At 38.5% G+C, this 16,424-nt stretch overlaps 2 protein-coding genes across 7 annotated transcripts; one reads left to right on the top strand and one right to left on the bottom strand.

Annotated features, from left to right (window-relative positions):
* Positions 1 to 204: 204 nt before the first annotated feature.
* On the bottom strand, positions 205 to 11,903 carry trim46a (tripartite motif containing 46a). 5 transcript variants are annotated; one of them, XM_044116767.1, is made up of 12 exons: positions 11,677 to 11,903; positions 9,354 to 9,612; positions 8,799 to 8,949; positions 7,135 to 7,333; positions 6,891 to 7,037; positions 6,697 to 6,792; positions 5,745 to 5,998; positions 5,523 to 5,644; positions 5,087 to 5,407; positions 4,076 to 4,305; positions 3,901 to 3,968; positions 205 to 2,828 (listed from the first exon to the last, which is right to left on the bottom strand). In XM_044116767.1, exons 1-12 carry the CDS (start codon positions 11,734 to 11,736, stop codon positions 2,384 to 2,386), a joined length of 2,352 nt encoding a protein of 783 aa, XP_043972702.1. In that variant the 5' UTR covers positions 11,737 to 11,903; the 3' UTR covers positions 205 to 2,383. The 5 variants fall into 5 exon arrangements, 4 of the variants coding, with proteins under 4 accessions (XP_043972702.1, XP_043972705.1, XP_043972707.1 ...); XM_044116771.1 differs by lacking the exons at positions 205 to 2,828; positions 3,901 to 3,968 and adding an exon at positions 4,647 to 4,731 and having other exon boundaries at positions 4,168 to 4,305; positions 11,677 to 11,875; XR_006370622.1 differs by lacking the exons at positions 205 to 2,828; positions 3,901 to 3,968 and adding an exon at positions 4,647 to 4,995 and having other exon boundaries at positions 4,274 to 4,305; positions 11,677 to 11,875.
* A 1,129-nt stretch (positions 11,904 to 13,032) lies between these two features.
* tmem107l (transmembrane protein 107 like) lies at positions 13,033 to 15,851 on the top strand. Of its 2 annotated transcripts, none has more exons than XM_044116775.1 (5): positions 13,033 to 13,481; positions 14,565 to 14,632; positions 14,705 to 14,805; positions 15,161 to 15,257; positions 15,539 to 15,851. In XM_044116775.1, exons 1-5 carry the CDS (start codon positions 13,395 to 13,397, stop codon positions 15,606 to 15,608), a joined length of 423 nt encoding a protein of 140 aa, XP_043972710.1. In that variant the 5' UTR covers positions 13,033 to 13,394; the 3' UTR covers positions 15,609 to 15,851. The 2 variants fall into 2 exon arrangements, with proteins under 2 accessions (XP_043972710.1, XP_043972709.1); XM_044116774.1 differs by lacking the exon at positions 15,161 to 15,257 and adding an exon at positions 15,318 to 15,414 and having other exon boundaries at positions 13,034 to 13,481.
* Positions 15,852 to 16,424: the final 573 nt, after the last annotated feature.

Here is a 16,424-nt window from a genome sequence, read left to right on the forward strand (position 1 = left end):
ATATTTGATAAGCAAGAGGGCACTGAGGACAGAAATTAAATGAACACAGAGATTTTTTGATGAAATATATTATGAATATTTCTCAAAAAATGATTTATGACTTACATCTGTGCACACATCTTAGCACAGGGGAAAGGAAGATAAGCAATTTATTGATGGCTATGGCTTTAAGATAAAGCCAAAAATATTGACATTGTGTTGCAGTTTTCAGTCTTTTATTGTTTTTCTCATAACAACATGGAAGCAATCTGCCAGCAAGGCAATTTTAAAATTCAGAATGCTACAATCTAAAGCCATTCGAGTGCTGTGCTGGCATACAATAGGTAATCCATTCAAAACAGAAGAACACGTGAGGACAGATTCAGAAGGATCCAAAAGAAACACGGGAGACAGAAATATACAGCAAAGAAAGAGACAAAATACAACAAACTGAAACTCCTGTCTCAAATTCCAGTTCTCGACGGACAGAGACCTGCAAATTTTAGATGTCTCTCTATTCCAGCACACATGGCTAATATTAATAGTGAGGAGGACATAAGAAAAGCGACAAATCTAAAAGTTTCAGGACTCAGACTTTAAGGATAGCAGTTTGAGAGCCCTGATGTAGACTGACAAGATGTTAAAGGCCCTCACTGACACAGAGCTATAGAGTTATTACAAGACTTACAAAATATTGTAATGAAACAAAATTTCCAAAATAAAATAGTTAATTGAGACAAAAACATCAGCAATGTAAATCTCAAAGAAGAAAAACGTATGTGTGAAGAAAGACACCTAAAATTAATTTTAAAAAATGCCTAAAATGAAGAGAGCTGAAATTGCACCACAAAGCAACCACACCAGATATAAAACCTTCAAAACCAGAACAACACACTATTCAAAGTGAGAGATGTGCAATACATCTGTACAACAAACACATAATCCACTCCAATCTGTATACATAATTTTATTGTAATAGTATCTCTTTCAGCGGAAGGAGACGGGGTTTATGAAGAATATCAAAGTTAAAGCCAGAGCTCACATGCATCCATCTTACACCCATATTGATCATTAAAATACAGTCTGAGCCAGTCAGTTTGAAAATAGCATTAAAATATTGCAGGAAACAAAACTTGCTCATTGACCAAACATACCATTAGATTATTTTTGTAATCAAATAAGTAATTTAATACAGAGAAAACAAATACATTTTAGTTGATGAAAGTTACAAAACTGAAGTCTCCAGCTGGTTAAGCCCCTCGTTATTATTCTTTAAATATGTAATCATTATTATGTATGTGCAAATGACTCATAGTTCCAAGCTGAACAATCAAAAGGTTTGTGAAAAATCAAAAATCCAAAGTTTTTTCATATGTTTAAAAGTCAAGCAGTATAAAGAGAACATCACTCATTCAGAGCATCCTTCACTTTGATCTCTGTGGAAATCTGAAAACTCAAAGGCAGCCGTGAGCGTTATTGTGCAGCTTCACAAGTTCTTTCGAAATGCAGAGAGAAAAGAAGGTGGTTTTTCCAGATACTGATACGTGTGCTTCTGGCAGAGGCAACTCCTAATATTCACATTTATCTAATCCCGGTGATTTCACATTAACCATTTCTTAAGCTGGGTAAAAAAACGAAGGCAGAAAATTAGACATACAGCATATCAGGTATCTTCACAAGGTGACAGTGAAATATCTGCATAAGGAAGCTAAATTACACTTATATGCAACCTTTGCTGTCCCTTGAGTCTGGGACGAAATAACACAGAGCAAGCTGTATTTTTCTGTGTGAGAGTTTTAAAGGATGATAAAGGGGTTTGACTCACCCGGTTAACAGATTTCTGCATAGTCTAACACCACTTCAACCACAATGTCCATTAGATATTTTTGTCCGTTTAGGAAACAAGAAGCAAAAGAGATAAATTGTGGGGTTTTTTTTAAGTGTAAAGGTAAGAGAATATCAGATATTTCTTGTCTACTTCAAAAATTGCACTGAAATACCATTTTCCATATATTTGCAGGGACGGAAGTTACAAGGAAAGTTAACACACATCATGAAGGGCATGAATGTCATCACGTTTGCTGCTTTACTGATTTAGTTAGATTATTTTTTGCAGGCTAGAATGAGAAGACAACGCTGAAGCTCTACATATAGAGCACTATTACCCATTCTAACACCAGCCCTGCTAAAAAAAAAAAAAAAAACAGTAAACAGTTTTGAACAGTTCTTTGAAAATTTCAGTCGCGATTGAAAGTGTCAATTTTAGAGCAGGGGCTTCTGACTTTCATGCTCATGATGACTGTATGTTAACTCACAGGACATAACCATATTTGACGAGATAGAATAAATAGTTTTTAGCTCTACAAGTTGGACAAACTGGGTTTTAATGACTTGCACTGTTTATCTACTTGAATTTTTTTACTCGAGTTTCAATGGTAACCCTGCGTGGCGGAGGCTCCTCTATGCTCCGGTTGGCTACGAGGTCTTGCAGCTGTAGAGCTCCTCCGCCTATGAAACAAAAAGCTGGACAAACTGGACCAGAGCAATCCACGTGTCCCTCCCATAGCATACGCAGGGAGTGGGCATCATAGAAGGCAACCTGGCCTTTGTCACAGTCCAGACAGACTCCAAGTCGTGGAGGTAGGGGAGCAGTGTGGGAGTGAGGTTTGTTACTATAGTTGCTGCTTTGAGAGTGCAATGCTGCCTGGCTGTGGCTCTCGCACTGGCTGTGAGAGGGAACGTGTCCTTTGGGGAGTAGGATCTTACCCATGCCCACGGTGAGGAAGCAGAAGGGAGGGGAGTCCTGGCCGTCTTCTGCATCGCTGTCATGGCCACTGTCTGGATCACAACTGGTAGAGGAGAGGACGCCATCAGGATGAGCGAGGGAGAAGAAAGAAGAATTGGGAGATTGATCAAACTTAGCTACAATATCACTTTCTGAGTCCTTTTAAAATACAGATCAATATAGTTATTCTCTTTTTAGAATGCGCACGTACACATCCTCCACATAAGAAAGAAAACATGACAAAATGGTACCATCACACATATGTTACTATAACTGAGACCTTTGTTTGGTTTTGAGAACTGCTAAAAGTAGATGAGGAAGCAGAGTTATTGGCTGTCTACTTCTTACATTTTAATGTCAAAGTTTTATACTTTTCCACACTCAGTTACTCACTTCTTCATGGAAGGATGTGTAGACAAAGAAACTTCTGTCTATGTCTATGTGCTGCCATCTAGTGGCCAGGAGAACTTAAATACATAAATGTTTCACTTAAGTCTCGAAATAGTCCGTCTGGTTTGGCATCTACAATGCAACAAATCTGACTGATATTTTATGTGATAGACTAACAGAAAGTAGAGCATATTTGTGAAGCAGAAGAAAATTGATTGTTTTGAGTTGGAAAACAATTGTTTTTTTTTTTTTTAATTTTCAATATCTGTGAATGAAGTTTAATTTGTTCTTAACCAATTACAATCAGAGATGAGCAGCTTACAAAACAAGAGTCCAAGTCATTATGAAGACTAAGGAACACAGCAAACAGGATCTTGGTCAGGATGGAAAAGATGGATGGAGCTAAAGCACAATGATGACATTATTGTAAAATATTATGTCAAATGTTGTTATCAGTTACTCAGTACTTAAGTAGCAATTTTACCGAATACTTTTTTAGTCTTCCTTAAGAAATTTCTTTCTTTTTAGTTTTACTTGCATAAAAATATACTAAAGTAGTGTTTTTCTTATTTGAGTACAACTTCTGGGTAACCTCTGGATCTTATTGACCTTAGGAGAATGGGCAAAGCTGGTAGCCCAGAAAATGCCTCCACATAATTTTTTTTGACTCTCTGACTATATTGCATGAGTTAAGTGACTGCATTTTACAGACACCGACATGGATGTGGTAAAAATGAAACGTTTACCGTGGGCTCGCCATGTCCTGAGGAAGATGGAACCACTCTTGTAGTTTAGTCTCCTGTCCAACGCCTACCTGAAAATGAGAGAAGAAAGATATCACAAAGAGGTCTGACAAAATATGATAAATTTACACATTTAACCTGACATTAAAAAAAATCACACTCGAAACATCTTTTTCACCTTCACCAGGTAGGACCCAGGCTCCACAGAGCACGCCCAGTAGTGTCTGCCATGAGTGACGGCCAAGTCGGCCACAAGGAGGTCAGAGGTTAAGTGACAAGAGGTGAGAGCTCGGTCGGCGGCTTGTAGAAGGGAGAGGCCAGGCACACTTCGGGCATAAGTCTGGCCTTTACCTAGCGCCAAACGGTCAGCATGTAAACCCCAACGAGAGTCCAAGGAAAAACTCAAAACTGGACAGACAGGAAAAAAAGAGGTGAACCAGGAAAAAGGGGAGGTAAAAAGAAAGAGAAAAGTAAGCTAAACAAGTAAGAAATTACAGGATTTCAGACAAACTATGAGAAGTATTAATTACAAGTAACTGGAAAAAAAAAGATCAGGAGAAAAGCACATATTTGATTTGGAAAATTAGAATAACTTTGGTAGAAAACAAAAGAAATAAAGCCAACACTGACTCTGTGTATAATGTTTCAAAATATAAAATGGAGTAAATGTTTAACAAAGTGATGAATATATCAAGAGAAAAAAAATCTCTTAAGCACAAACAGATATTTGAAAGTGCATCAAGACAGACCTGCAGCATGAGAGACAGAAGCAGAGATGTTATGGCGGGGATGACACTGGAATGCAGAGCAAATAAAGAAGTCTTTGTGCAGAAACTAAAAAAGTAGGAATGGAAGAAATCAAGAGATGAGAGAACAGAAAATATCAAGGGTTAGTCAGGTAAGTGAAGCATGGCAACAGTCTAAAATCTTTTTGTGGGAATCAAAATACATCAGCCTCTAATCCACACGGTTGTTTCACAAAGTTTAATATAATGTCAACATTTTTCTAAACTAAGATTTCAGTTTTCACTCATTTTTAAGCAAAAAAAAAAAAGAATGACAAATGCAACTGCACTGATCAGGATTTAAGTTTGGAACCTGCAAAAAACAGAAACAGAGAAAACCAACAAGCATCTTAGCAGACGTTCTTATTGGGAAACAAATACCAGATCCTGTGTGCACATCTAACCTGGTGCGGGCGGCGTGTGGAGGTAAACCTCTTCACTGTAGTCTCCAAACCCAGCCTTGTTGCAGCCCCTCACTCGGAGAACGTACACGCTGTCCATCTGCACCCGGTCTACCACGGCGCTGGTCCCCTTCACTTCATTCAGACGCAGCCACGGCGTCGAAGAGTTTGGGGAGCTGATGCCGCCCCAGGTGGCACCCGTTCGTCGCTGGTATTCAACAGAAAAGTGCCACGCCGGGGCCGAGTCCTGAGGCAGGCGCCAGCATAAAAACAGCTGGTCATAAGCTAACGTTTTCTGAGTGTCGATGACTGGAGCCTGAGGGGCTGTTGAGGAGAGAAAAGGGACTGAGATCATGTTGATCTTTTTCACCTTTTTAATGGAATTTTAGGGGCAGATGATTCTTTTTTTTTTTTTTTTACAAAATAGATGAGAGCCCACCTTGGATGAATTGCAAGCTGTTGATGAGCTTGACCTCTTTGGATGCATCAAGGTGAAAGTGTCTAAAGGAGGTGTCAGCAGCAAGAGAGAAACACTGCAGGTTTTCTATGGCTTTAATCAGCCTTAAGAGACCAGACAGAAAAGAAACAAAAAGAGAGAGCCACATTAACAAACAAATAACTTCCACTGAGCTCCTGGTTCACCCAAATAACTGTGTGCCACCTGCTGTGTGTTACTCTTGCGGCTTGCACAAAGCAGGGAGCGTCTGTCTCTTTGAGCAGCTCGTGGGTGAAGGCCATCAGACCTGCCTGCTCCATCAGCCCCTGCTTCTCAAAGACCTGAACGGACAGAGCCTCCTCTCTTCTGCTCCGGGATCCCTCCAAGGCAATGGCTAGAGTCCCCTGACGCTCGGCGACGGCTGTTCCAAGCTCTCGGATGCAGTGAGTCAGCTGGTGCAGAGCCACAGTGCTGTTAGCCTGCAGAGAAGCACAGGAACAGTACCATGAGTGGACAGGACAAACCGAGATCAAAGAAACCTTTGCTCCTCGTAGACGGCTTTGTACATAAGCACTCCATCTAAAGGAAAACTGGTTGGCATTGTGCTCACTATTTCTAAACACAACAGCAACTTTCATGTTCTCTTTAGTTCAGATTCCGATTTTCTGATCTGTCCTGAGGAGCCATGGAGGACTGATTTTATTTCTGATTTCTGATTTGATCATATATTTTAGATCATAATCACATAAAAAGATCTAATGAGGGCAGCTTGACACACACTCCTGAGTATTTACTGCTTTACCTTGGTAACCTTTGTTCAGTTGTTTTCTGGCAGAGTGCAACAGATCTCTTTTGTGCATTAAAGTACACAATGGCATGTACTCTAGCATCAGTTACTGTCCTGCTTAGTTTGCAAGATGACAACAATAAGCCTCGATCCTTATTAAGTCTTGTTTGTCACAGTTCCAGTTGTCTAGAACTTGTGAGCTGAACTACAAATAAATGGGGATAGAATAAAGATCTAAGCTGAAAGGGCATAAAATTAAGATAAACTAAAGCAAATTTAAGGTAGAGACAGTTTTGGAAGGATTAACAATGGCTTAATGTTGAGTAGTTGTTGGTTTTAACAAAGCAAGAACATTTCTGAAGGAATATAGCTGGTGAGCTAAAGTGATACCTCCATCTGTTTGATGGCAGCCTCCAGCTGAGCGATCTGACTCTGAATCGTCTCCTGATTGGCCAGGATAAAGTTGACTTCCTTGCTAATCTTGTCCTGTAAAGCCAAAATAAAACATGTGATAGTGGCAAAATGTTAAGACACACACACCCAAAAAGAAAACTTAAACAAAGTTAAAGACTAAAAACACTCACCTTGAGGGCCTGATAGGCTTGTGCTATGGGTAAAACTTTGTGTCCATGATGGACCCGACGGAGTTTACACAGCTGGCACAGCAACCGCTGGCAGTTACGGCAGTACCACTGCAGCCTCTCCTGCTCGTGCTCTGTGCATGTTAAAACCTAGAATCCAAAAATGGGTTTAAAAGCACGTCAGACATGAGAAATGCAGCCACTGCAAGCTGGACCGAGAAAAAAAAACAAAAAACAAGAGACGAACCTTTGGTCTGAAGTTGTTGGTGGGTAGAATGTGTTCATGCTGAGCTCTTGGAGTTCCCCAGGGATGGTAGAGTTTGAAACATTCATTGCAGAAGTTTGACTTGCAGTCAGCACAGCCTTTAGTGGCCTCCAGAGACTGGGGAGGCTTACAGAAGCCACACATAATCGCTACACTGCCCAGACTCATTGTGTGTCTGTACCTAAACACAAACAATGAGGTCATGATAAAATCCAGGGAAAAATCAGCACACCTGAGAAAGACTGAGCTCATGTGAGAGTGTCCTGCTTTCTTTTCCGTTTGGCAAACCACTATTTTAACTAGCTGACCTGGATACATCGACAGCACTCGCCATGTTAATGCAGTAAAACATGCAGCATCACAGTTTGCGGCTTGATGAGGGGTGAGCAGCTGCAGCCTCCAACGGGATGCCCGCGAATCAGCTGACCTCCATGACTTTCTCATTCAAACTAACTAAAAGTTGATGACCCTGATTAAATAAAATGGGTTTTTTTTTTAAATTGTGTGTGGCAATTTACTTCACAGTTATGCCTAAAAGTTTACAAACAATAGCTGAACTGACAGTTTTATGGTCTGCTGTCCCACAGAGCACTGCAGTTTTTAAGCTTTCACTGCAAAGTGCTCTTTGGCTTAGCCTTTGATCAGGACTAAAGGAGCAATTCATTATTTAAACTCCTTCCAGCAAATGATTTCCTGTCTCATTTATACAGCAGTATTGCCTTAGTTGGTTGCTCATTGACCTACCTTGTTGCTTATGAATGTTGTTTAAGGTTAAAACAACAACCTTTAGTGCTTTACAAAAATATACAGATAATTTTTCACATTGCAACCACAAACTTCTGCATACTTTTTCATAGAAATCCTAGAGAATATTAGTGATCAAACACAATTATGAAGACCAAGGAACAGAGCACAAAGACAAAGACAAAGTCTTAAAGCAAAGTTAGATTAGAAAACAACATTCCAGGCTTTGGCCATCTCATGGTTCACTGTTCTTTACCTGAAAATAGACTCACTGTATCTACCAGGACATGTAAAACATGGAGGTGACACTGCAAAAGTGAGATTTTAACTCATGCATGTTTGAAGAAAAAAAAAAGCATTGCAAATATGTATCACCAACTGTGACACATGGCAGTGCCAGCATGATTCTCAACAGAGACAGGTAAACTTGTCAGAGGAACAGAAAATAAATGTAATCAGGGGGAAGATTCACCTTCCAAAAGGTAAGCCATCAACGTATGTCCAGAGTTACAATGGATTGTTTCATGCAATAATATTTGTGTGTTAGAATCACACAAATATCAGTCAAAACTAATTGGGAGCAAGTTCCAAAGCTTAAAGCCTGATGTTCACAGAGGTTCTCCATCCAATCTGACTTTGCTAAGTCATTTTTGTAGGTAGAAAATACACACATTTTCAGTCACTAGCTCTACTGTAATCACAGAAAATGATGTTCCCACTGATATCTATTCAAAAACTGCAAATGATTTGCCTTTCACATTTATCCATTGTCTTACTGTCACCAAATCGAACCCCAAAGATACATTGAAATGTGCAGCTCCAATGTGATAAGATGTGATGAGGTAAAAGAGGGATGGATTCTCTTGCAAGGTTCTGTTTTTGAAGCTGTTGTGCATGCAAACCTCTCAACGATGCGCTCCAGAGTGAGATTACGGAAGCAGTCAGTGAGTCCTCTGTCCCCGAGCTCCACGTCCTGCTGACAGGAAGGACAGGGGAACAGCATGGGGGGAGGGGCTGCTTCCCTCCGCCTTCTCCCTGGGTATGTCCCACATACTGGGGGAAGAAAAACAGGTGTACAGAAGATGAAAGAAAAAGACAGACATCCAGAGAGGAAACGTGAAAGGGAGACGGTTTATGAAGCTGACAAGTAACAAGCTTGCAGAATTATAGGAATAGATCATTTTCACAGTGGAAATCCTTTATTGCAGTCTCTGTGGGTTTTTTTTTTCTCTAAAATGAATGAATAAACCTTGAGTTGAATAAATAAAGCTGTATAATGTTCAGTGGAACAACAACCAGAACAACATAATGCATCATCGTCTCTAGCATTTTTACATAACATTTCACTCTCTCCTCACTCAGTTGCTGATATCGCTTGGTTACATGAGTCAAGCTTCCTTCTAAACTCTTTAAGATCCTCTACACAAACACAGACATTAACAAATGGTCCCCCGTACCTGTTCTGAAGACCCGCTCCAGGTGGTCAGGGGTCCTGGGTACGGGTCGGCGTGCTTGCCGTGGAGAGCGGGAGTTGGGCGTGGAGCCTGGTGAGATGGGCTCCGCAGGGAGATCCGGGGGAGGATAACCTCTCTGCACCAGCATCTCCGCCGCACACAGCAGACACACGCTGTGCTGGCACGGTAGCAGAATGGGCTGCTTCACCATCTCATCGCACACTGGGCAATGCAACTCCTGCTCCATACTCTTCATGTTGGACTGGAAAGGGAAAGAGAGGAAAAAGAATAGCATGAGAAAAGGTTCTGGTTTAAAAACGGCTGAGTCAAGCCACAAATAAACTGTGAACAACATGTGGAGGATGCAAACACATGCAATAGGAAAGGAGATTGTAGGTTATCTAGAACCCCAGAAGCCCCACAATTCCAGACCTTTCTAGATATATAAGCATGTATTCCTTAACTAGGAATTTATGGCGGATATTTCAAGAGAGGGAGGGGCACACAGATGGAAGGACGGAAACAAAAAACACATATTAAAAACAGAACTAAGAAAAAAGGCAGGGCAGAAAGAAAGAAAATATGGAGAGTAAGAGGAACAAAAAGGAAGCACAGTAAGATGTGAGAAAGGACAAATAGAATAAAGGAAAATGAAGACACAAAGAAATAAAGAATGACAGATACAGCAGGAGAACAAGAGAAGGAAAGGAAGGGAAGAATGAATGACACAAGGGAGGAATGCATGATAGAAAGACACAATGAAGAAAGAAAAGAAAGGAGGAGAGATAATAACAAAGGAAGGATGACATTTAGACAATGCAATGTGGAATAATTCACTATTTTCTTTCTCCATCCTTATGAAGATCTCAATAACTGTAGCAGTAAATGGTAGACAGATTGAATACAAATGCCCCAATATTCTTGCTCCTTTATGTGGAAAGTAGACAGTGCTTTATTTTATGCATTGTTTGGAGTAAACAAAGCATAAAATGAGCAAATAAGTGTATTTTGCGAGTCTAAGGTGCTTGGACATCCTTGAAGAAAAAATAAATCCATCTAGCAATTCTTCAGGTCACCAATTTTAAAAAAGTTTAAAGGGATCAAAGTCTGCCTCGTCAACCTATCTCTGTTGCAGCAGGTAAACAAACCAAGTGCACTATCATGTGCTAAAGTATGTAAAAAATCTTACTACACTTCCAAGCAAATTCTTGCTTTTAAGAGTCGTCACTTATGCCCACAAATGAGCCTTGTTGCTTCAGTTCTATCCACTTCAGAGGATTTTGGTCTGAAATGACAGACGTTGGTCCTAGTTCAGAGTTTTACTGTGGTAAATTGCTGTGATCAGCAGGAATGTGATATAACTGTCTGCCTTTTCTGGGAAAACATTTTGCACCTAATATCTATATAACACAATTGTTTGTTTATTCAAATCATGCTATCTGAAAGGTGGTTGTTAGATGGAGAAGCAAGTGTCATGACGTTGAATATTTCCATAGACAGTAAGCAGGAGAAATAAATGAACGGACACTAAAATATGACTATTCATTTTCAAATTACGAGGATTTTTTCTTCGTGACTACATGTAGTCAGCTCCTGACTTCTTAGAATTTCAAATTGGCTTGAAATTTTCAACCTTCTCAGTCAAATTAAACTCATTCTATGCAAACTGGCAGTCTTGAAATGTTTGTCAGAAGTCCAGCTTGCTAGAGATGTTCCCTTCTGGGCTGGCTCTCGAGCAAAATAATTGTTTTTTAGAGTTTATGGGAATGATACCATGTAAATTAATCTTCCAGCCGCAAATTGACTTAAAATCTCAGTTAATTGTTTTGTCAACGAATGTACAGATTGCTTACAAATGGTAGGGATGGTTAATCTCGGTTCTCTGGCACTGTTGTATCCTTTTTTTCCTGCTACTGCAGCTACAAAGCGCAGCTTCCCGTTTCTATGACAACGTGCATCATCTCTCCCTTCTCGCTGTGTGCGGCCCAGAGCCTTTTACGCTAGTTGCCAACATATTCAGCAAATTATAACCATCAAACACCAATCCAATCGGCAGCTGGGTTTGGATTTTTCTAAACGTTCTGCCAGTGTTACCATGTTTCTGACAAAATACCAGCGATTTTACGTTTGGTTTCATAGAAAAGCAAGAAAATATGTCAAAAAGAGAAATGCCCCACATTCCGTCAATGTAGTAGCCTTTCGGTCCTTTCAATGGTTCGAGAGGTAAACTAAAAGTACAGGTAGAAAGGGTATTAAAGCCCTATGTAATATGTAATTAAACTGCACATGTAGCTACTATTGCTAATGAAATTAGCGTCACACTCACACTGATGCGAACTAGCGCGTCCATGACTGAGGTAAAGGTTTCTAACTCCGCTTCTGCCATCCTGCTTCGAAATAAAGCGTCTCTGCGGTAAAATCAACCCGTTTTCCTGGAGAAAACACCGACAGGTTGTCCTGGCTACTCCGCCGGTAATGCACAGTCCAGGCCTTTAACGGAGCGTCACCGCTACAATGTTGTGCTGTACACGCCGAGTCCCTCGGTATGTCTGTGAGGAGGGACTGGCCTGACTAATGGGGGAAAAAAAAAAAAGATGGGGGGCTTGAAGCATAAAAGGGCTCTGGCTTCACCTATCATATAACAGAGGTGGAGGCACAAATTCAACAAAATAAATACGTCGGTATAGGTAATACAGTGAAATCTGAATATTAAAATTAGAAAATATATTCTTTATTTAAAAATATACACAAAGACACTAATGATTGTTCTTTTTCAAGAATCAATATCGTTAAATGTACCCATAAATGTTTAAAATGCAGTTTCAAATAATCTGTGTCAAACTGCAACAGAATCATACAATTCAATAAAGAACATTAAAATATTCCTTTTTTCTATTTTTGTTCAAAATATTAAACGCAACACTGAAAATAAAGAGTAAATGTTTCCAAACATACAGGATTTGTTGTTCGTAACGAGAGGCATTAAAAAAAGCTAAAGACTTGCTGGTAAATTAATTTGTCCCCATGTTATGGATCCGCTGCAGATCATTTCAAACAGCTGAAATATTTGGTTCCTTTCAGATAGCTTTGGCAATTAAAGAGCAAATGTTTACAAATTTTCAAGGATAATTGTGTGTGATGTTATGATTGAGCGACCTAAATCTCAAAATGATTGGTTATTCCTGTCCAATGGTATCCAAAAAGCTTCTTTTTTTTTTTCTCATTTGAAGTATGTTATCTTAAATCTCAGAATAATAGAGAAATATTTTAAGGTATTTAACATAATTGCTCGAACATATTATTTTCGGCCCAAACTAACATTCGCTATCAAAAATTTTTAATTATTTATTTATTTATTTATTTATTTATTTATTTATTTATTTATTTATTTATTTATTTATTTTCAGTTATGTGTCATATTTTACATTGGAACTGGATTTGCCAGAAGCCTGTGTAAAAAGAACCCCACACAAGACCAAGTTTATTTATTTTAGAGTTTTGTGTTTGTTTATGTTTTGAACACCAGGTGTCGATTAAACTGAAAGTTACAGCTTTGACATGATTATGTGAGTCATATGACCGAGAAATCGATCAGAGTCTAGGGGGGTTAGGGGACATATTTTAACACGGGAACAGAATTTCGCAGAACACCGGAACGTTTAAATATGTGTTTTAAGTCCGGTCAGTAATACCGAGCGTACAAATGTAGTGGTTGTTGTAGCAACGGTTGTTAGCGTCAGCGTAGCAAACACGCGAAAAATTTAAGTTAGCTTCTTTCGTAAACGAAGGATATTGTAACCAGAACTTCATATCACCGAGATGTAAACCAAATATAGCTATTGTTTGTGGAACCACAAGAGTTTAAACTAATAATTTACTTACTTATTAAATGTTAGCTACAAATGTTAGCAATGTGCTAATGTAGCTTTACGGAATTCCGCAGTGTTTAGTAACTTGAGCTTTGGCTTTCGGGCGCTAGTAAGTGTTTATTGCTTCGCTGTTGTTCGTCTTTACTCGGTAGAAATTGAAGCCAACAGTGCTAGTATGTCGGCTGTCAGCAGTCTTGTCCCTGCCCGGTTTCTCACCCTCATAGCTCACCTTGTCATCGTTATTACCATCTTTTGGTCAAGGGTTAGTAAGAAACCTTTTTGTTGTTGTTGTTGTTTTTATTTACGATCTATTATGTATATCTTACCAGTAAAACTAAACAAAACTGCTAAATATGTTTTTAAAATGTAAAATACTACTATCTAGTATGAATTAATTTCCCTTTGGCATTGACAAAGTATTTTTAAAATACTTAGTAAAAATCTGTGTATGCTGTTCTGTTGTGCTGTTGGCTTGATTGGTTTATATATATTGCATGTTCGATTTCATTACAGAACAAGTTCATAGACCCACATTCTCCTTTAAAGGTTTTCAGCGAATGAGCAAAACACGTTTTTGCTTAATAAATATACTCAGAAGTGGAAGCATTTTGTCCCACCGTCAATTAATGGCCATCTATAATATGACACCCACTCTTTTAATAATGTGTTGGCCCCTTTTTTGCTAGCAAAAGGGCCCTGCTAAGAGTGGACACATTACATGTCTACTGTGATATGTGGCAGCAGATTCTTTAAATTATTTAACATATGAAGTGATGCCTCTGTGGATTAAGTTATTCTGTACTTCCCAGTGATGCTTAATTGATTTGAGATATTGGGAATGTGCACTCTAACCTTGTCTCAAGCTCCTAAGACCATCCTGAGATATTTTTTCTATTTTCTCACATACAGTAGCTGATTTAACCACATCAGCTTGTGTGTATTTCTATTGACCAACATCCTTAATAAAAAAAATGAAATAAATAGTTTTAAAAATGTTAAAGCAATAACAAACTTCATATTACAGTAAAAATCTATCCAATATAAAAGCAATGAAAATAATGTAAATTGAAGCAAAAAAACAACAACAAAAAACAAACAAACAAAAAAGCAGAATTAATCTGTAGAGAATAAAAAACAATGCAGCTTGTCACAAAATGTCTTTTATGTTGGAATTTAAAACAGGGTATGAGAGAAATGTTTGAAATACAGAGGCACATTAACTTAATCCCCCCATTGTATTAACTACTTTTTAGAAATGTTCATTTAGCTTTTAGACAAGGCAAGTTTATTACTAAAGCACAATTTGTTAATTCAACGTATTTTTATTTGAATGTTTTCCTTGCAGGAATATAATGTGAAAGCTTGTTTACCTTTGGATTTTACCCAAGAGCAGTATGACACTGAGGACAAAAAGTAAGTAAAAGTTAAACAAACAAACTTTACACAATTAAATACACATCTTTTAATATATTCCTCTTTTTTTAGGTTGGTGGTGGGGCTGGCAGTCACCCTCGGTCTGTTTGCAATAGAGCTGACTGGTTTCTTTTCAGGAGTGTCCATGTTTAACTCCAGCCAAAGTCTTCTTTGTATCCTTTACTTTGATAGTTGGCTCCACTTTTACCTTTGTTGTAGTCGTAAAACTCATACTCATAAGTAAATATATTTTTGGAATAATGTGTCTTCTGTTAGTTGCTCTATTTTCTCAACAACTCTCAACCTGGCACAGCTTGTGATTATTAGTGACTTTTTAAAATTTTATGTCCAGTAAAACTCATTGCCTCGATGGGTTAATCTAGAACCAGCAGGGATACAATAAAGTAAAGCATCTCCTTAGAAATAAAGCAAAACAAATACAACTTTAAATATTTTTCAGTCATTTTATGAGCAAGTTAAAATCCATGACTATCATCTTGCTTCTGTTTGACGTTTTGTCTACAATAGCAACAGGAGTCCATGCCAGTGGCTCAGTGGCTCTACTTTTCTTTCTATTTGAGCAGTGGAATTGTGACATCTACTGGTGGATCCTTGCCATTTGCAGGTTAGTGTGTCAGATGTATGTTTGAAGGAGAGTTTTTCCCTGACAAATGTTTCCCCCAAGCACTGGCTGCCCATTGCTGTGCATCTGTGTCCTTGTCCTTCTTTGTGTTTGAGAAGTGGGAATGCTGGACTTATTGGGTGATCTTTGCCTGCTGCAGGTTGGTGTGGCTTTGAGTTGTAGTGAACTAATGGTTCAGTTTTGAGTCTAATTTTGAATGAATGCAAGCCATGTGGTTCTGCAGTGCTCTTGGCTTACATTGATGTCCCTATCTTTGTTTGCAGCGTCGTACCGGCCTTCGTGGAGATCCTTCTGTTTATAGCAGTTGTTGGACTGAAGAAGAAACCCTTATAAAAAAAAATTGTTTGTGACATTGAAAAAGTAACATTAGTGTGGGAATAGACAAGTTTCAGTGTGATAACATTTGCAGTTGGCAGATGATATATAATTGATGTAAAGAATAATGGTCTGATAAAAATGAATTGTACTCATGTTAAAAATCACTGCTCTTAGCAAATTGTAGTAGATTACATTACAGGAGCTATTTTTGTACATATTTTGTATATTTTGAATAAAATTGGAAACAGCTGCTTTCAATATATTGTTTATTTATTATTATTATTATTTTATTTTTATTTTTATTCCCGGAGATGGGGTGCCTAAGTGCAGTCCTAGAGATTGACCATCTTGCAGCTTTTCGTCTCCAGCGCTACTAAATCAAATGGCTGGATTCCCACATCCGCTCTGCAGAGGTCTAGTAACAGCCCATTAATTTGATGAAGATGTGTTGGAGAAGGAAAACATCCATGGCCAAAGACTTTAATAAGTTAGGTTGCTGTCTGATGCATTGAAATTATGATTCTTGGAGGGAATACGTAATCTCATAACTTTCAACTTTAAAAGAAAAAAAAAATCTGTAACTGGATAATTTAATGTTTAAATATTTTTGTTCTCAAACCCATAGAATGATGTATTCATGCACCTTTCTTTTTTATTTAGGACTTCAAATTATCTTGTGTAGAAATAAGGCTAACAAAAATACCATGTTTTATAATGCATCAAAAGTAATAAAAAATCAAGCGTAAGTTTTGCACCGTTGATATACTGTACTGCATTATGCTAAAACTCTAGTTATGAGGTTAAAAAGCAGTATGATCAAAATCAGTCCTC

Source organism: Gambusia affinis, linkage group LG05 (assembly GCF_019740435.1).
Source record: "Gambusia affinis linkage group LG05, SWU_Gaff_1.0, whole genome shotgun sequence".
NCBI lineage: Eukaryota > Metazoa > Chordata > Actinopteri > Cyprinodontiformes > Poeciliidae > Gambusia > Gambusia affinis.